At 37.7% G+C, this 19651-nt stretch overlaps 2 protein-coding genes across 4 annotated transcripts in view; both read left to right on the top strand.

Annotated features, from left to right (window-relative positions):
- mfsd11 (major facilitator superfamily domain containing 11) overlaps positions 1-1240 on the top strand; it is a 10281-nt gene extending 9041 nt beyond the window's left edge. The window contains exons 10-14 of the mRNA XM_061905761.1: positions 21-86; positions 157-282; positions 348-522; positions 626-761; positions 826-1240. Of these exons, the coding sequence (XP_061761745.1) occupies positions 21-86; positions 157-282; positions 348-522; positions 626-761; positions 826-987 (665 nt within the window). The 3' untranslated portion in view covers positions 988-1240. The remainder of the gene's footprint in view (positions 1-20; positions 87-156; positions 283-347; positions 523-625; positions 762-825) is intronic.
- A 3735-nt stretch (positions 1241-4975) lies between these two features.
- Positions 4976-19651, top strand: part of LOC133556127 (uncharacterized) — a 34097-nt gene continuing 19421 nt past the window's right edge. For all 3 annotated transcript variants that reach the window (XR_009807457.1, XR_009807456.1, XM_061905757.1), the window contains exons 1-7: positions 4976-5216; positions 9398-9466; positions 17952-18087; positions 18689-18774; positions 18839-19000; positions 19068-19181; positions 19273-19341. Coding sequence is in view for 1 of the 3 variants with exons in the window: in XM_061905757.1 (XP_061761741.1) it covers positions 4983-5216; positions 9398-9466; positions 17952-18087; positions 18689-18774; positions 18839-19000; positions 19068-19181; positions 19273-19341 (870 nt within the window). In the remaining 2 variants the exon portion in view is untranslated. The remainder of the gene's footprint in view (positions 5217-9397; positions 9467-17951; positions 18088-18688; positions 18775-18838; positions 19001-19067; positions 19182-19272; positions 19342-19651) is intronic.

Below are 19651 nucleotides of genomic sequence, written 5' to 3'. Positions count from 1 at the left end.
CTTCATGTTATCCCTCACAGTGCAGGCATGCAAGCTGTTGGCCACCAAGGAGATGCTGCTGCTCAGCCTGTGCATCGCCTACACAGGTGTGTGTGGCGCCTCCCCGCTTTACGGGAAAGTCCGGCCCTGATTGGTCACGGATTGTCAATCCCGCAGGTTTGGAACTCACCTTCTACAGCGTCGTGTACGGCACGTGCGTCGGCGCCATGACACGCTTCGGTCAAGATGCTAAGAGTCTGATCGGAATCTCGGGCATCTGCATCGGCCTGGGGGAGATCTTAGGTGAGCCTGCGGCACGGACACCCACTCTCCTGTGAACTTTGACCCAGCCGGGTGTCCCTCGCCAGGAGGGAGCGTGTTCGGGTTGCTGGACAAGTGCAACCGCTTCGGGAGGAGCCCGGTGGTGCTGCTGGGCCTGGTCACTCACTATGTGGCGTTCTACCTCATTTTCCTCAACATCGCCAACGATGCTCCGCTGGCGCCCGAGTCGGGGACCGACCTGCGGGCCTTCCTGGAGCCCAGGTGACGCCCAACTACACGCTGTGGCCACTTCATTAGGGAAATCTGGTTCCTGATAAAGTGGCAGTTTGATTCCTGAACTGTGTGTTTGTGTGTCGTGTTCCAGTGTGGGTGTGGCCTTGCTGTGCAGCTTCCTGTTGGGTTTCGGCGACAGCTGCTTCAACACGCAGCTCCTCAGCATCATCGGCTTCACCTTCAGAGACAACAGCGCCCCCGCCTTCGCCATTTTCAAATTCATCCAGGTGTGCCCTTCAAGTCCTCGCAAGAGGGGTGCCTGTCCGCTCATCCGCCATCTTGTCTCCTCAGTCCATCCTGGCAGCTTTGGCGTTCTTCTACAGCAACTTCCTGTTGCTGCACTGGCAGCTGCTCATTCTGGTGGTCGTCGGCTTCCTGGGCACGCTCACCTTCTTCTCGGCCGAGCAACATGCACGCTCCACCTGCCGGGACTCGGACTACGACAGCATCTGATGGCGAGATGCGTGTCTACGGACCGGAAGGCATGAGGGATGATGGGAACAGTCTTTTTGCACTTGAAGAAGGGAATCTGAGCTGCTCTGAACTTTCACTTTCTGTTTGAACGCATCACTTCCTGTTTGAATGCATCACTTCCTGTTTTGAACACATCACCTCCTGTTTGTTTAAACGCGTCACTTGTTGATGCCAAGAAGGGAAAAGACAAACAAAGCCAATTGAAGTTTCCAATAAAGATGACAAAAACATATTTAATATATTTTTATCCAACTTAATTTCATGTTTATGACATAACTATTTGTATTTAAAATACCTTTACTACATTTTTATACAACACAACATTAATAAACTGTGGGGCGGTATAGCTCGGTTGGTAGAGTGGCCGTGCCAGCAACTTGAGGGTTCCAGGATCGATCCCCGCTTCCGCCATCCTAATCACTGCCGTTGTGTCCTTGGGCAAGACACTTTACCCACCTGCTCCCAGTGCCACCCACATTGGTTGTAAATTAAACTTAGATATTGGGTTTGACTGTGTAAAAGCGCTTTGATTTACTAGAGAAAAGCGCTATATAAATATAATTAACATTCACTACATATATTTTTATCCAACCTAAACCTCCAACCTACAACATAACTTTAATATATTTTGACATGACATAACTTTAATACAGTGTTATATGACGTTTATTTGTATTTTCCATAGCTTTACTACAGTGGTTTACATCATATATTTTTATACAACATAACTTTAATATACTTTTACATGTTATAACTTTACTAAATGTTTATACAACAAAACTATATTTTTATACAACATAACCAATATATGTTTTTACAAATTCACTTAAGTACATTTAATACAAGATATCTAAAATATGGTTATACAATTTAACTTTAGTACATTTTATACAACTTAATTACTTAATTTGTATACGAAATAACTTCTTTATTTTTATTTAACATACACTTTTTATACAACTTTACATTTATATAGCTCGGTTGGTAGAGCGGCCGTGCCAGCAACTTGAGGGTTCCAGGTTCGAGCCTCGCTTCCGCCATCCTAGTCACTGCTGTTGTGTCCTTGGGCAAGACACTTTACCCACCTGCTCCCGGTGCCACCCACACTGGTTTAAATGTAACTTAGATATTGGGTTTCACTATGTAAAGCGCTTTGAGTTACTAGAGAAAAGCGCTATTTAAATATAATTCACTTCACAATACAACATAACTACTACATTCCATACAACATTAGCTAGCACTGAGCGCTGGGACGGTGAGGCTTCGCAGTGTCTTGGCTGGGTGAGCAGGTGTCGGACACCTCAGTCACCTTGGACGTATCCTTGCTCATCCATGCGGACTGGACACTGGCCGAGAGTGGAGTCGGCTGTCTTGGTTGCTTTGTTGGGTCTGCTCCTGTCTCTGGCCATGCTCCCTCCTTCCCAGCGGACGATGGCGTGGAACACCGCAGAGGCCACCACAGTGGATATGTTTCTTTTACTTTTTATTCATAGCTGTATGTAGAAGTGTCTGCTTGTATCTGCTGCTTTAATGGCTTTAATGTCCTCTGTGTTCTTTGATGTTTGATGTTTCCCTCTTACACACATGGAAGAGGGCTGTGTACTATGGCTATGAGTTGTTTTTTTCCCTTGGCCTCAGTCTGCACTCCCTCTCCGGGGCCCAGGCTAAGACCGATTTTTTAATTTTATTTTAATCTTCTATTTTTTTCTCCCTTTCCCCCCACCTTGTTTCCCTGTATCTCATCTTTTTTGTAAGGGGCGCTGGAAGCCGGCACACCCGTCAGCGATCCTGTTCTGTCTCCCTGTCATGTTTGTCTGATCTTGAATGGGATTGTGCTGAAAACTGTAATTTTCCTGAAGGAACTCTCCTGATGGAATAAATAAAGTACTATCTAATCTAATTAATATATTTTTATCCACAACAACTTTACTACATTTCTATACAATATGACTACTATATTTAATACCACATAATACTTTACTACATTTCTACACAACATGACTACTAGGGCTGTGAATCTTTGGGTGTCCCACGATTCGATTCAATACCGATTCTTGGGGTCACGATTCGATAATATATCGATTTTTTCGATTCAACGCGATTCTCGATTCAAAAACGATATTTTTCCGATTCAAAACGACTCTGTATTCATTCATTGCATAGGATTTCAGCAGGATCTACCCCAGTCTGCTGACATGCTAGCACAGTAGTAGATTAAAAAAAAAAAAAGCTTTTATAATTGTAAAGGACAATGTTTTACAACTGATTGCAATAATGTAAATTTGTTTTAACTATGAAACGAACCAAAAATAGGACTTAATTTATCTTTCTGAAAACATTGGACACAGTGTGTTGTCAAGCTTATGAGATGCGATGCAAGTGTAAGCCACTATGACACTATTGTTCTTTTTTTAATTATTTTTATAAATGTCTAATGATAATGTAAATGAGGGATTTTTAATCACTGCTATGCTGAAATTACAACTAATTTTAATACTGTTGATAATATTCATTTTTGTTTCACTACTTTTGATTTGTTCTGTGTCGTGTTTGTGTCTCCTCTCAATTGCTCTGTTTATTGCAGTTCTGAGTGTTGCTGGGTCAGTTGTGTGTTTGGAATTGGATTGCATTGTTATGGTATTGCTGTGTAGTGGTTTGTTGGAATGATAAAAAAAATAAAGAATAAAAAAATCGATTTATAAAAAAATGAGAATCGATTCTGAATCGCACAACATATTTGATTCGATTCGTATTCGGATCGATTTTCTCCCACACCCCTAATGACTACTATATTTTTACACCACATAATACTTTACTACATTTCTATACAACATGACTACTATGTGTTATACACATGGGGTAGGGAACCTATGGCTCTAGAGCCAGATGTGGCTCTTTTGATGAGTGCGTCTGGCTCTTGGATAAATCTGAGCTGACATTGCTTAACACGATAAGTGATGAACAATTCCACTTGTAATCACAGTGTTAAAAATAATGTTCTCTATTCTCATGCATTTTTAATCCGTCCATCCGTTCTCTACCGCACCTGTTTAAGAAGTTACGTTAATGGTAGGAACTTCTTTATTTATTATTGGTTATTGTAGGGCTTGCCCTCTTGGGGGTTCTTCAGACCACCAAGCACCAACATTAGAGCCTGTTTCAGGGTTACAATATTGTTTTATTTTTCAATAAGTCTCTCAGTTGCTTTCCAGCAATTGTCTTTTTGTCTTTCAACCTCGCTTGTGCTTTGGCTCCAGCTCCAACCCCGTCTCTCCTCCTGGCTGCTGCTTATAACCGAGCGGCAGGTGATTAGATAACAAGGCCCAGATGGGCCATCTATGCAACTGTCGCTGATTTCGAGGCTGATCCTGGCAACACCTCGCTTCAATGCAGGCCCGCAAGCCACGCCCCCCTCCAGTTAGCTTCAGAATAACAATGTTATTACAAAAAATATTATATGGCTCTTATAGAAATACATTTAAAAATATTTGGCTTCTTGGCTCTCTCAGCCAAAAAGGTTCCTGACCCCTGTTATACACCTTAATACTTGACTACATTTCTATACAACATGACTACTATGTTTTTATACCACATAATACTTTACTACATTTCTATACAACATGACTACTATATTTTTATGCACAATAACTTTACAGAATTTCTATACAACATGAATACCATATTTTTATGCACTGTAACTTTACTACATTTCAATACAACATAACTACTATATTTTTATGCACTATAACTTTACTACATTCTGTACAACATGACTACTATATTTGTATAACATATAATACTTTACTACATTTGTTGATTGACAACATAACTTAACTATAGTCATTCACGTTTTTGCATTGTTATACAACACAGTGAACACACAGTAACTTTACTAAGTTTTTACACATCTGCTTCTTCCTGCGTCCAGTGAACGCACCTCACGTTGCCTAGCGACCGTGGACGCAGTGTATCACATGTACACGTACACACTTCATGCAGTCGAGATGTCGCAGGACGACGTCACGTTCAAAGAGTTGCTAGAATTGGCTTTCGGGACCCCCCGCGCGGGCGTGGTGGACTTTGGCGCGCTGCACCGGCTGCTGCGCGCGCTTCTCACGCACCTGGGGGTCAGCGAGTCCAGCACCGCGCAGCAGACTCACCTGCAGCTTCTGGGCCGGATCCAGGCCTGCGAGGACCAAGTGATTTTGGTGAGAAGCGCGACATGTTTTAACAATAATGTCACGGACGAGGAGGAAGAGTTCGTTTAATAATCGAGTGATTGCGCAAAATCGGAACTCTATTCTGTCTTGTGTCAACACACACACACACGCACACATTCTTGTATGTGCTACCTTCTTGAGACCTCCTAAAAATAAATGATATATAGATATACTATATTTCCAAAAGTATTGGGCCACCTGCCTTGACTCACATATGAACTTGAAGTGCCATCCCATTCCTAACCCATAGGGTTCAATATGATGTGGGTCCACCTCTTGCAGCTATTACAGCTTCAACTCTTCTGGGAAGGCTGTCCACAAGGTTGCGGAGTGTGTTTGTAGGTATTTTCCACCATTCTTCCAAAAGCGCATTGCTGAGATCACACACTGATGTTGGTCGAGATGGCCTGGCTCTCAGTCTTCGTTCTAAATCATCCCAAAGGTGTTCTATCAGGTTCAGGTCAGGACTCTGAGCAGGCCAGTCAAGTTCCTCCACACCAGACTCTGTCATTCGTATCTTTATGGATCTTTCTCTGTGCACTGGTGCACAGTCATGATGGAAGAGGAAGGGGCCCGCTCCAAACTGTTCTCCCAAGGTTGGGAGCATGGAATTGTCCAAACTGTTTTGGTATCCTGGAGCATTCAAAGTTTCACTGGAACTAAGGGGCCAAGCCCAACTCCTGAAAAACAGACCCACACCATAGTTCCTCCGCTGTCAGTTTATGTGGCCTATCCACATCGTGGCTGAGTTGCTGTTGTTCCAAAACTCTTCCATTTTCTTATAACAAAGCTGACTTTTGACTTTGGAATATTTAGGAGAGAGGAGATTTCACGACTGGATTTGTTGCACAGGTGGCGTTCTATGACAGTTCCACGCTGGAAATCACTGAGAGCGGACCATTCTTTCACAAATGCCTAAGTGCTTGATTGTATACACCTGTGGCCAGGCCAAATGATTAGGACACCTGATTTTGATCATTTGGATGAGTGGCCAAATGCTTTTGGCAATATATTGTACTATGCAAATATAAAAAAGCTTGTTTGTAAAAATGAGTTGGAATTACACAAGAAAAACTTAGAATGTGGGCAGTATTATAATAAAAGTCGTCATTTTACTTAACGCAAGTCAAAATTTGACAAGAAAAACTGAACATTTGTGCAGTATTATGATAGAAGTTGGAATTTTGCTCAATAACGGTCTCAATTTTACAAGAAAAAGCTTAAAATGTTGGCAATTTTATGAAAAGAGTCGTAATTTTACTTGACAAAAGTTACAATTTTATAAGGAAACTTTAAAATGTTGGCAATGTTATAATAATGATCGGAATTTTACTTGGCAAAATGATGACAAAAGTCATAATTTTACACCCAAAATGTCAGTATTTTAATAGAACAACAAAAAATGGGCAATATTGTGGTAAAAGTCAGAATTTTATAAGACAAATGTCACCATTTTTTATTAAAAAGTAATAATTGTACATAAAAAAGTAATGATTTTACAAGAAAATATTGCAATATTACAGAAACCAAAAGAAAAAGTGAAATTGTTCCCAATTTTGTAAGAAACAAGTTAACACATTGTGAGAAAAAGACTGCTTTTAGTTTGTTTTTTTTAAATAAAAAAAAAATTGTAATCTGCATTATTTACTTCAAGTTGTTACAATGACTTCATATACATATTTATATATTTTATTAATTATTAATATTGGGCAAAGGGGGCGGATTTAAATTATTTACACACACTTGTTATTACATATGTTGACCAGAGGGGGAGCACTTTTAAAACCGACACAGTCAATTAGAAAAATCCCTCCTTTTTGGGACCACCCTCAGTTTGATAGATTTCACCACCAGGGGAGCAAATTAGACTTTCAGACTATTACAGTGGTTCTCAAATGGGGGTACGCGTACCCTTGGGGGTACTTGAAGGTATGCCAAGGGGTAGGTGAGATTTTTTCAAAAATATTCTAAAAATAGCAACAATTCAAAAATCCTTTGAAAATATATTTATTGAATAATACTTCAACAAAATATGAATGTAAGTTCATAAACTGTGAAAAAAATGAAACAATGCAATATTCAGTGTTGACAGCTAGATTTTTTGTGGACGTGTTCCATAATGTTAAAGATTTATTTTTTTGTGAAGAAATGTTTAGAATTAAGTTCATAAAACCAGATGGATCTCTATTACAATCCCCAAAGAGGACACTTTAAGTCAGGGGTCTCAAACTCAACTTGCCTGGGGCCACTGGATGCAGACACTGGGTGAGGCTGGGCCGCAAGAAAAGATTTCTTAAAAAAAATCTAACATGCACGTTTTAATGAATTCCCATTCTTTGAATGGCTTTCCCGCCCTAGCAACATACTAGCCAACCCTCCCCATTTTTACAGTAGACTCCCGAATTTCAGTGCACCTCCCGACAATTTTCCGGGGTGAGCGTTCTCTAAAAAATTGTCCTGATTTTCACCCAGTCAACAATATAATAAGTGTGCCGTCTTAGCACGGCCTTTAACGTCCTCTACATGTCATCGCTTCTGACATTACATCATGTTAACAGCGTGTCGGCCTAATTACATACCGCAAGAGACGTGTGAATACACGTGAGTGACTGCAAGACATACTTGATCAACAGCCATACAGGCCACACTGAGGGTGGCCGTATAAAGAAGTTTATCACTGTTACAAATGTGGGCCACACTGTGAACACACACCAAACCAGAATGACAAACACATTTTGGGAGAACATCCGCACTGTACCACAACATAAACACAACAGAACAAATACCCAGAACACCTTGCAGCCCTAACTCATGGGTAGGGGGGAGTGGTTGAGGGGGTTGTTGGTGGTAGCGGGGGTGTATATTGTGGCCCGGAAGAGATAAGGCTGCATGGGATTCTGGGTATTTGTTCTGTTGTGTTTATGTTGTGTTACGATGCAGATGTTCTCCCGAAATGTGTTTGTCATTCTTCTTTGATGTGGGTTCACAGTGTGGCGCATATTTGTAACAGTGATTAACTTGTTTATACAGCCACTGTCGGTGTGATCTCTAAGTATGCCTTGCAGTCACTGACAAGTGTTTGCAGAAACCTTACAGAACGTGTGGCTGAGACTGTATGCTGTATGTTTGATGAAAAGGTGGATGCTATGACTTGTGTTCATAAAAGCCGAATACAGGAATGTCCGGAATGATACGCTGTTAGTACAAGTTGTAGAGGGCGTCAAAGGCAGTGTCAAAAAGGCACCCATTGAACATTGTTGTTTGGGTGAAAACTGACAGATGTTCGCGGGAATGCTTACACTTGAAATTCCGGAGTCTCCCGAAAAATTCGGGAGGGTTGGTAATTATAGCAAATATGACAAATATGACGCTGTCAAGTGCCATTCATCCAAAACTCCCGGGACACAGTAACACTAAATTTATATATCAATGTGCGGGCCGCAAAATAACGTCTCGCGGACCGCAATTGGCCCACGGGCCGCGTGTCGGAGACCCCTGCTTTAAGTTGATAATTACTTCTATGTGTTGAAATCTTTATTAATAATTGAATCACTTGTTTATTTTTCAACAAGTTTTTAATTATTTTTATGTGTTTTTTTTCCAAATAGTTCAAGAAAGACCACTACAAATGAGCAATATTTTGCACTGCTATACAATTTAATAAACCAGAAACTGATGACACAGTGCTGTATTTTACTTCTTTATCTATTTTTTTCAACCAAAAATGTTTTGCTCTTATTAGGGGGTACTTTAATTAAAAAAATGTTCACAGGGGGTACATCACTGAAAAAAGGTTGAGAACCACTGCTCTATTAAATGCAATGCTTTTCTGTATTGGGACCATGATTTATGTCCTCGCTTGTTTACACCTCCTCATATGGAAGCTACTTTTCCTTGTTAATGTCTCAAGAAGGGTAGAAATACAAGAACACACACACACACACAAACACACACACACACGCACATAAACACACACACTGACGCATTGCGAATTTTAAACTTCAAAACAATTCATAAGTTCCTGGTTAATGCAATTGCTGGAAAACACGTGACGTCACGTTCGGTGCTGAGTGTGTGCGCACGCGTGTGTGTGTGTGTGTGTGCATGTGTGTGCATGTGTGTGCATGTGAATGTGTGTGTGTTTGTGCGTGTGTGTGTCAAACCTTCAGGCCATGAAACTCATCCAGGAAGTGCAGCAGCAGATAGAGCAGGTGAAAGAAAAGGGGGAGGAGTTTCAGGTAAGTAACTATCATAATTTCTAAATTATTACACCCTATAACAATCTATTTATTCGTTACACTTTTTTTACACTCAGGAGACTGTAATGAAAATCATTTTCATATACGAGTAGAAGCGATGAGGTGGCGACTTGTCCAGGGTGTACGCCGCTTTCCGCCTGATTGTAGCTGAGATAGACACCAGCGCCCCCCGCGACCCCAAAGGGAATAAGCGTTAAAAAAAGGATGGATGGATGGAGTAGAAGTACTAATGAATAGTAGTAAAAGTAGTGAAAGTACAACAGAATTAAATTATTCTGGTACTGTACTTCATACTAACAAAAGTACTACATAATAGTAGTGAAAGTATTAGAGAAAACTAGTACTGGATGTTAATACAAGTACTACAGAATACAAGCAAGGGTACTGCTGCATATTAGTAAAAGTACTAATGAATATTCATAAAAGTACTACCAGATACTGGTAAATTTACTACTGAAGAGTAGTAAAGTACCACTGGATGCTAGCTAGTTACAGTGCTACAGCTCACTAGTATTGGATACTGGTAAAAGTACTACACAATACGAGTACAAGTACAACTGGATATTAGTAAAAGTACTACTGGTGTTACTGGATGAGAGTACTCCTGTATACTTGTGTGACTCAAGACCAGGATTTTTGTGCATGCCTTGTATACACTTACTCAGTGTAGTAGTATTAACATCAGTAATAGTACTAGTAGTAGTATTAACATCAGTAATGGTACAAGCAATAGTATTAACACCAGTCATAGTACTACCAGCAGTTTTAATACAATCATAGTACTACTAGTAGTATCAACACCAGTTATAGTACTACTAGTAGTAACACAATCATAGTACTAGTATTAGTATTACCACCAGTAGTTGTACTAGTATTAACACAAGTAGTAGTACTAGTATTAACACAAGTAGTAGAACTACAGTAGCATTAGCACCAGTAGTAGTATTGACACCAGTAGTAGTACTAGTGGTAGTGTTAACACAATTACTAGTGCCAGTGGTAGTATTAAAACAAGTAGTAGTACTAGTGGTAGTATTAACACCAGTAGTTGTACTAGGGGTACAAGTATTAACAAACTTAGTCGTACTGATAGTAATATTAAGACAAAGAGTAGTACTATCAGTAATATTAACACCAGTAGTAGTACCAATGTAGTACTATTTACACCATAGGTAGTAGTAGTGGCAGTATTAACACAAGTAGTACTACCAGTGGTAGTATTAATACCAGTAGTAGTACTGCTAGTATTAACATCAGAATGAGTACTAGCAATAGTGTTAAAATAAGAGAGATATAGAAGTAATCATGTTAGTATTATAAATATATAGAAGTAGTAGTGGTACTTTCATAAAAATATAGAAGTAGTAGTGTTAGTATTATAAAGATATAGAAGTAGTAGTGTTACTATCATAAAAATATAGAAGTAGTAGTGTTAATATCATAAAGATATAGAAGTAGTAGTGTTCCTATCATAAAAATATAGAAGTAGTAGTGTTAGTACTATAAAGATATAAAACTAGTAGTGTTACTATCATAAAAATATAGAAGTAGTAGTGTTGGTATTATAAAGATATAGAAGTAGTAGTGTTACTATTATAAATATATATAAGTAGTAGTGTTAGTATTATAAAGATATATAGTAGCAGTGTTAGTATTATAACGATATATACCGGTAGTAGTAGTAGTAGTATAATATAGTAGTAGTGTTGGTATTATAAAGATATATAGTAGTAGTAGTGTTACTATTATAGATATATATAAGTAGTAGTGTTAGTATTATAAAGATATAGAAGTAGTAGTGTTACTATTATAAAGATATATAAGTATTAGTGTTAGTATTATAAAGATATAGAAGTAGCAGTGTTACTATTATAAAGATATATAGTAGCAGTGTTAGTATTATAACGATATATACCGGTAGTAGTAGTAGTAGTAGTAGTATAATATAGTAGTAGTGTTAGTATTATAAAGATATATAGAAGTAGTCTTAGTATTATATTGTAGTAGTGTTACTATTATATAGTAGTAGTGTTAGTATTATAAATATATAGAAGTAGTTGTGTTAGTATTATCTAGTAGTAGTGTTAGTATTATGTAGTAGTAGTAGTAGTAGTGTTTGTATTATATAGTAGTAGTGTTAGTATTATAAAGATTTAAAAGTAGTAGTGTTAGTATTATCTAGTAGTAGTGTTAGTATTATGTTGTAGTGGTGTTAGTATTGTATAGATAGATAGATAGATAGTACTTTATTGATTCCTTCAGGTGAGTTCCTTCAGGAAAATTAAAATTCCAGCAGCAGTGTACAGAGTTGAGATCGATTTAAAAAAAGAGTAAAAAGTAAATAATGGGGGTTTAAAAGGAAACAAAATAGAGAAATATTACAAAAAGAATAAAAACAATGGGAATAACAGTATAACAGTAAAATAAGAATATAACAAGAGAAAGTAGGCAGTAGTGACCATGTTATGAAAACGTATTGCACTGTTAATGTTTTGAATCCCCTGTCATCCTTGTACCCCCCGCCCCCCGTTCCTGAGAGGAGTTGTACAGTCTAATGGCGTGTGGGACAAAGGAGTTCTTGAGTCTATTAGTCCTGCACTTGGGATGAAGCAGTCTAGCACTGAACAGGCTCCTCTGGCTACTGATAACACTATGCAGAGGGTGACTGGCATCATCCAGGATGCTCACTAGTTTTTCAACAGTCCTCTTCTCTGCCACCGTCACCAGTGAGTCCAGTTTCATTCCCATTGTAGAACCGAAACTGATCAGTTTCTCAAGTCTAGAGCTGTCCTTCTTAGATGTACTGCCCACAGGATGTATAGTAGTAGTGTTAGTATTACGTAGTAGTAGTGTTAATATTATGTAGTAGTAGTAGTGTTAGTATTGCATACTAGTAGTGTTAGTATTATAAAGTAGTAGTGTTAATATTATATAGTAGTAGTATTAACATTATGTAGTAGTGTTAGTATTATATAGTAGTAGTATTAGTACTATATAATAGTAGTGTTAGTGTTATAAAGTAATAGTGTTATTATTATATAGTGGTAGTGGTAGTATTATAAAGTAGTAGTGTTAGTATTATATAATAATAGTGTTAGTATTATATAGTAGTAGTGTTTGTATTATATAGTAGTAGTGTTAGTATTATAAAGTAATAGTGTTAGTATTATATAATAATAGTGTTAGTATTATACAGTAGTAGTGTTAGTATTCTAAAGTAGTAGTGTTCGTGATATAAAGTAGTAGTGTTAGTATTATATAATAATAGTGTTAGTATTATATAGTAGTAGTGTTAGTATTATAAAGTATTTCATAGTAGTAGTGTTATTGAATAGTAATAGTGTTAATTTTATATAGTAGTAGTGTTAGTATTATATAGTAGAAGTGTTAGTATTACAAAGTAGTAGTGTTAGTATCACATAGTAGTAGTGTTAGTATTATAAAGTAGTAGTGTTAGTATTATATAGTATTAGTGTTAGTTTTATAAAGTAGTAGTGTTAGACATATGATAATAAACGGTGTGCCGTGGAAGATTTTCGGAGGATGCAGAAGGCAGCAACGTGCAGTAAAAAATGACTTATTTCTTGATAAAACAAAACAAAATGCAAAAGACTTACAGGAAATGTAAGGAGTGTACTGTACTTGATCTTGGCGTCACAAGGATGGTCTATGGTCACCAGTGCATAGACAATCCATCATGTCCCGACTACCAAGGAAGGGAAAAGGATCAACTTAATTAGTTTTGATTGCAAACAGAAAACAGCTGAGGAGAAATGCTTCGGGACAGAAGTGAAGCAGCCAGGAGAAAAAAACACCAAATCTGGAAAAGCCGCCAAAATAAAAGCACCGGACAGGAACTAACACAAAACACAGAAGAACACTAATAAAACGCAACATAAAGGCACAACCTGGTACAACCAGCCATGACAGTTAGTTATAAAGATATATAGTCGTCGTGTTAGTGTAATAACCATATATAGTAGTAGTAAAATGAAGATATACTGTATAGTCGTCATGTTAGTGTAATAACCATATATAGTAATAGTAAAATGAAGATATACTGTATAGTAGTTGTGATAGATTATAAACATATATAATAGTAGTAAATGAAGCTGTATATTAGTTGTGTTAGTATTTTAAACAAATATAATAGTAGTAAAATTAAGATGTACAGTAGTTGTGTTAGCATTTTAAACATATATAATAGTAGTAAAATGAAGATGTACAGTATTTTGTTAGTATTATAAAGATATAATAGTAGTAAAATGAAGATGTACAGTAGTTGTGTTAGTATTATAAACATATATAATAGTAGTAAAATGAAGATGTATAGTAGTAGTGTTAGTATTATAAACATATAAAATAGTAGTAAGACGAAGATGTATAGTAGTAGTGTTAGTGTCAGGAAGTGTTGGTGACAAACCCCATGATGCAGAGATGGCAGGCTTTATGCAGGAAAACACGACTTTTAATGTCAACAATAAAATGCAGGAAAACAGGAACCAGGAAATAGTTAAGAAAACTCTAGCACTGACTGGAAGGCGAGGCAGGTATAAATAGCAGCCGGCTGATTGACACTTGGTGAGGCTAGGCTGCGCAATCAGCCGCAGGTGAGGGGAAACAGAGCTCAGGGGGACAAGCAGGAAACTGAACCAGAATAAGAGCACAAATACAGAGGAAAACCTAAAACATAAACAACCTGTCAGTGACAAGTCTGACAGTTAGTATAATGACAATATATAGTAGTAAAATAAAGATATATAGCAGTGTTAGTATTGTAAAGATATTTAATAGTAGTACAATACAGAAATATAGTAGTAGTGTTAGTGTTATAAAGATATATAAAAGTAGTAAAATAAAGATGTATGGTAGTAGTGTTAGTATTATAAAGATATATAGTAACTAGTATTATAAAGATGTATAGTAGTATCACAATGCATAAATATAGTAGTAGTGTTAGTATTATAAGGATATATAGTATTATTAAAATACATATAGTAGTAGTGTTAGCATTATGAAGATATATAGTAGTAGTGAAATTAAGACATATAGTAGTTATTATTAAAATGATATACAGTAGTATCAAAATACATAAATATAGTAGTAGTGTTAGTATTATAAGGATATATAGTAGTTTTAAAATACATATAGTAGTAGTGTTGGTATTATAAGGATATATAGTAGTATTAAAATACTCCAAAAAAACGGAAATGCTGATTATCGGTCCTGCTAGACACCGAACTCTATTTAATAATACAACTCTAACATTTGACAACCAAACAATTATACAAGGCGACACGGTAAAGAATCTGGGTATTATCTTCGACCCAACTCTCTCCTTTGAGGCACACATTAAAAGCGTTACTAAAACGGCCTTCTTTCATCTCCGTAATATCGCTAAAATTCGCTCCATTCTGTCCACTAAAGACGCTGAGATCATTATCCATGCGTTTGTTACGTCTCGCCTCGACTACTGTAACGTATTATTTTCGGGTCTCCCCATGTCTAGCATTAAAAGATTACAGTTGGTACAAAATGCGGCTGCTAGACTTTTGACAAGAACAAGAAAGTTTGATCACATTACGCCTGTACTGGCTCACCTGCACTGGCTTCCTGTGCACTTAAGATGTGACTTTAAGGTTTTACTACTTACGTATAAAATACTACACGGTCTAGCTCCATCCTATTTTGCCGATTGTATTGTACCATATGTCCCGGCAAGAAATCTGCGTTCAAAGGACTCCGGCTTATTAGTGATTCCCAAAGCCCAAAAAAAGTCTGCGGGCTATAGAGCATTTTCCGTTCGGGCTCCAGTACTCTGGAATACCCTCCCGGTAACAGTTCGCGATGCCACCTCAGTAGAAGCATTTAAGTCTCACCTTAAAACTCATTTGTATACTCTAGCCTTTAAATAGACTCCCTTTTTAGACCAGTTGATCTGCCGTTTCTTTTCTTTTTCTTCTATGTCCCACTCTCCCGTGTGGAGGGGGTCCGGTCCGATCCGGTGGCCATGTACTGCTCGCCTGTGTATCGGCTGGGGACATCTCTGCGCTGCTGGTCCGCCTCCGCTTGGGATGGTTTCCTGCTGGCTCCGCTGTGAACGGGACTCTCGCTGCTGTGTGTTGGATCCTCTTTGGACTGGACTCTCGCGACTGTGTTGGATCCATTGTGGATTGAACTTTCACAGTATCATGTTAGACCCGCTCGACATCCATTGCTTTCCTCCTCTCTAAGGTTCTCATAGTCATCATTGTCACCGACGTCCCACTGGGTCATTATTGTCACCAATGTCCCACTGGGTGTGAGTTTTCCTTGCCCTTATGTGGGCCTACCGAGGATGTCGTGGTGGTCTGTGCAGCCCTTTGAGACACTAGTGATTTAGGGCTATATAAGTAAACATTGATTGATTGATTGATAAATATAGTAGTAGTGTTAGTATTATAAAGATATATAGTAGCTAGTATTATAAAGATGTATAGTAGTATCACAATGCATAAATATAGTAGTAGTGTTAGTATTATAAGGATATATGGTATTATTAAAATACATATAGTAGAAGTGTTAGCCTTATAAAGATATATAGTAGTAGTGAAATTAAGACATATAGTAGTTATTATAAAGATATACAGTAGTATCAAAATACATAAATATAGTAGTAATGTTAGTATTATAAGGATATATAGTAGTATTAAAATACATATAGTAGTAGTGTTGGTATTATAAGGATATATAGTAGTATTAAAATACATAAATATAGTAGTAGTGTTAGTATTATAAGGATATATAGTATTAAAATACATAAATATAAAGATATACAGTAGTATCAAAATACATAATAGTAGTAGTAGTGTTAGTATTATAAGGATATATAGTATTAAAATACATACAGTAGTAGTGTGGGTATTACAGGGATATATAGTATTAACATACATAAATATAGTAGTAGTGTTAGTATTATAAAGATATATAGTAGTATCAAAATGCATAAATACAGTAGTAGTGTTAATATTATAAGGATATATAGTAGTATTAAAATACATAAATATAGTACTACTGTTAGTATTATAAGGACGTATAGTAATATTACAATACATAAATATAGTAGTAGTGTTAGTATTATAAGGATATACAGTAGTATTAAAATACATAAATATAGTAGTGTTGGTATTATAAGGATATATAGTAATATTAAAATACATACATTTACTAGTAGTGTTAGTATTATAAAGATATATAGTAGTATTAAAATATATAAATATAGTAGTGTTGGTATTATAAGGATATACAGTAGTATTAAAATACATAAATATAGTAGTAGTGTTAGTTTTATAAATATATATAGTGGTATTAAAATACATAATTATAGTAGTAGTGTTGGTATTATAAGGATATATAGTAGTATCAAAATAAATGGGTTGTACTTGTATAGCGCTTTTCTACCTTCAAGGTATAGTAGTATCAAAATGCATAAATACAGTAGTAGTGTTATTATTATAAGGATATATAGTAGTATTAAAATACATAAATATAGTAGTGTTGGTATTATAAGGAAATATAGTAGTATTAAAATACATAAATATAATAGTAGTGTTAGTATTATAAGGATATATAGTAGTATCAAAATGCATAAATACAGTAGTAGTGTTATTATTATAAGGATATATAGTAGTATTAAAATACATAAATATAGTAGTGTTGGTATTATAAGGAAATATAGTAGTATTAAAATACATAAATATAATAGTAGTGTTAGTATTATAAGGATATATAGTAGTATTAAAATATATAAATATAGTAGTAGTGTTGGTATTATAAGGATATATAGTAAATGATAAATGGGTTGTACTTGTATAGCGCTTTTCTACCTTCAAGGTACTCAAAGCTTTGACACTACTTCCCCATTTACCCATTCACACACACATTCACACACTGATGGAGGGAGCTGCCATGCAAGGCGCTAACCAGCACCCATCAGGAGCAAGGGTGAAGTGTCTTGCTCAAGGACACAACGGACGTGGCCGAATTTGGTACTAGGTGGGGATTGAACCAGGGACCCTCGGGTTGCACATGGCCCACTATATCACTGCGCCACGCCGTCCTTAGTAGCAGTATTAAAATACATAAATATAGTAGTGTTATTATTATAAGGATATATAGTAAAGGTCCATCTATTTTCTACCGCTTATTCCCTTTGGGGTCTAGGGGGGCGCTGGTGCCTATCTCAGCTACAATCGGGCAGAATGCGGCGTACACCCTGGACAAGTCGCCACCTCATCGTAGGGCCAACACAGATAGACAGACAACATTCACACTCACATTCACACACTAGGGCCATATTGTAGTAGTAAAATACATAAATATAGTATTGTTAGTATTATAAGGATATATAGTAGTAGTAAAATACATAAATATAATAGTAGTATTGGTATACTAAATATACAGTAAGTAGTGGCGGTGTGTGTAGGAAAGTACGTGTGAGACGTTGGACGGCGTGAAGGATGTCAGCGTGCGTCTACAAGACCGTGTGATGGCGTTGGAGGCGGGCAGAAAAGTAAACGAAAATCAGCTGGAACTGCTCAGACAGCTCATCACCAACACAGGTGATTAACTCCGCCTATGAGAGACTGAATCTGCATGCTAACTTTGTGCCAACTTTGCACTAACTTTGTGTTAACACTAGGCTAACATTGTGCCAACTTTGCACTAACTTTGTGTTAACACTAGGCTAACATTGTGCCAACTTTGCACTAACTTTGTGTTAACACTAGGCTAACATTGTGCCAACTTTGCACTAACTTTGTGTTAACGCTAGGCTAACATTGTGCTAACTTTGCACTAACTTTGTGTTATCGCTAGGTTAACATTGTGCCAACTTTGCACTAACTTTGTGTTAACGCTAGGCTAACTTTGTGCCAACTTTAAACTAACTTTGTGTTAACGCTAGGCTAACATTGTGCCAACTTTGCACTAACATTGTGTTAACGCTAGGCTAATTTTGTGCTAACTTTGCACTAACTTTGTGTTAACGCTAGGCTAACATTGTGCTAACTTTGCACTAACTTTGTGTTAACACTAGGCTAATTTTGTGCTAACTTTGCACTAACTTTGTGCTAACACTAGGCTAATTTTGTGCTAACTTTAGGCTCACTTTGTGCCCATTTTATGCTACCATTGTGACAAATTTGTGCTAACTTTGTGCAGACCAGCGAGACATGGTCAGAATTCTGGACGAGCGTTTGAACATCCAGCAAGACGCCATTAACTCGCTGAGCCACCAACGCCGCCAGGTGAGTGGCGTCACCACACCCCCTTTTTTTAGTCAGCCTGTCATGTCGTCACCTTTCACCTCAGCTGGACGACCTGCAAGTAGCCTTGGACCACGTGTTACCGCCTTTGACCTCTGACCCCTGCGGCGACCTGGAGGACGGCGGGGAGACAAACGTCGGCAGGACATTGAGTCTTCGGTTTGAGCGCAAGATGGCTGAGGTCTTGCGGCGGCATGAGGACACGCAGGTGGGGCGGTGTAACTTCATCACTATGGCGACGAAGTCATCACTGACTGTCCTGTGTGCGCACGTAGCACGTGCACGGTCTGCAGGCGTCCATCTTGCAGCTTCAGAGAGACTGTCAGGATCTGCGAAAAGCCATCGGTGGTCTCCATGACGACAACAAACACAAACATGTTCACATTCAGGTAGGCGCCCACGTGCACGCTGACTGAGTATGTGAGCACGGTACACTCGACTTGACGTTGCCACGGCGACTAAACTGTGACGTTACCGTAGCAACTGCTGAGGAGCCAAGAGGAGATGCAGGAGAGGAAGGTCGACAGACACTCGCTTCACACCACACTCGTGAGTGTGCACTCACACTTGTTATATGTTGTGATCATGTGACCTGACTTGTTATATGTTGTGAACATGTGACCTGACTTGTTATATGTTGTGATCATGTGACCTAACTTGTTATATGTTGTGATCATGTGACCTGACTTGTTATATCTTGTGATCATGTGACCTGACTTGTTATATGTTGTGAACATGTGACCTGACTTGTTATATGTTGTGATCATGTGACCTGACTTGTTATATGTTGTGATCATGTGACCTGACTTGTTATATGTTGTGATCATGTGACCTGACTTGTTATATGTTGTGATCATGT

This window comes from Nerophis ophidion, linkage group LG07 (assembly GCF_033978795.1).
Source record: "Nerophis ophidion isolate RoL-2023_Sa linkage group LG07, RoL_Noph_v1.0, whole genome shotgun sequence".
NCBI lineage: Eukaryota > Metazoa > Chordata > Actinopteri > Syngnathiformes > Syngnathidae > Nerophis > Nerophis ophidion.
Note: the sequence above shows the minus strand (reverse complement) of the source record. Positions and strands in the feature narration are given on the sequence as shown.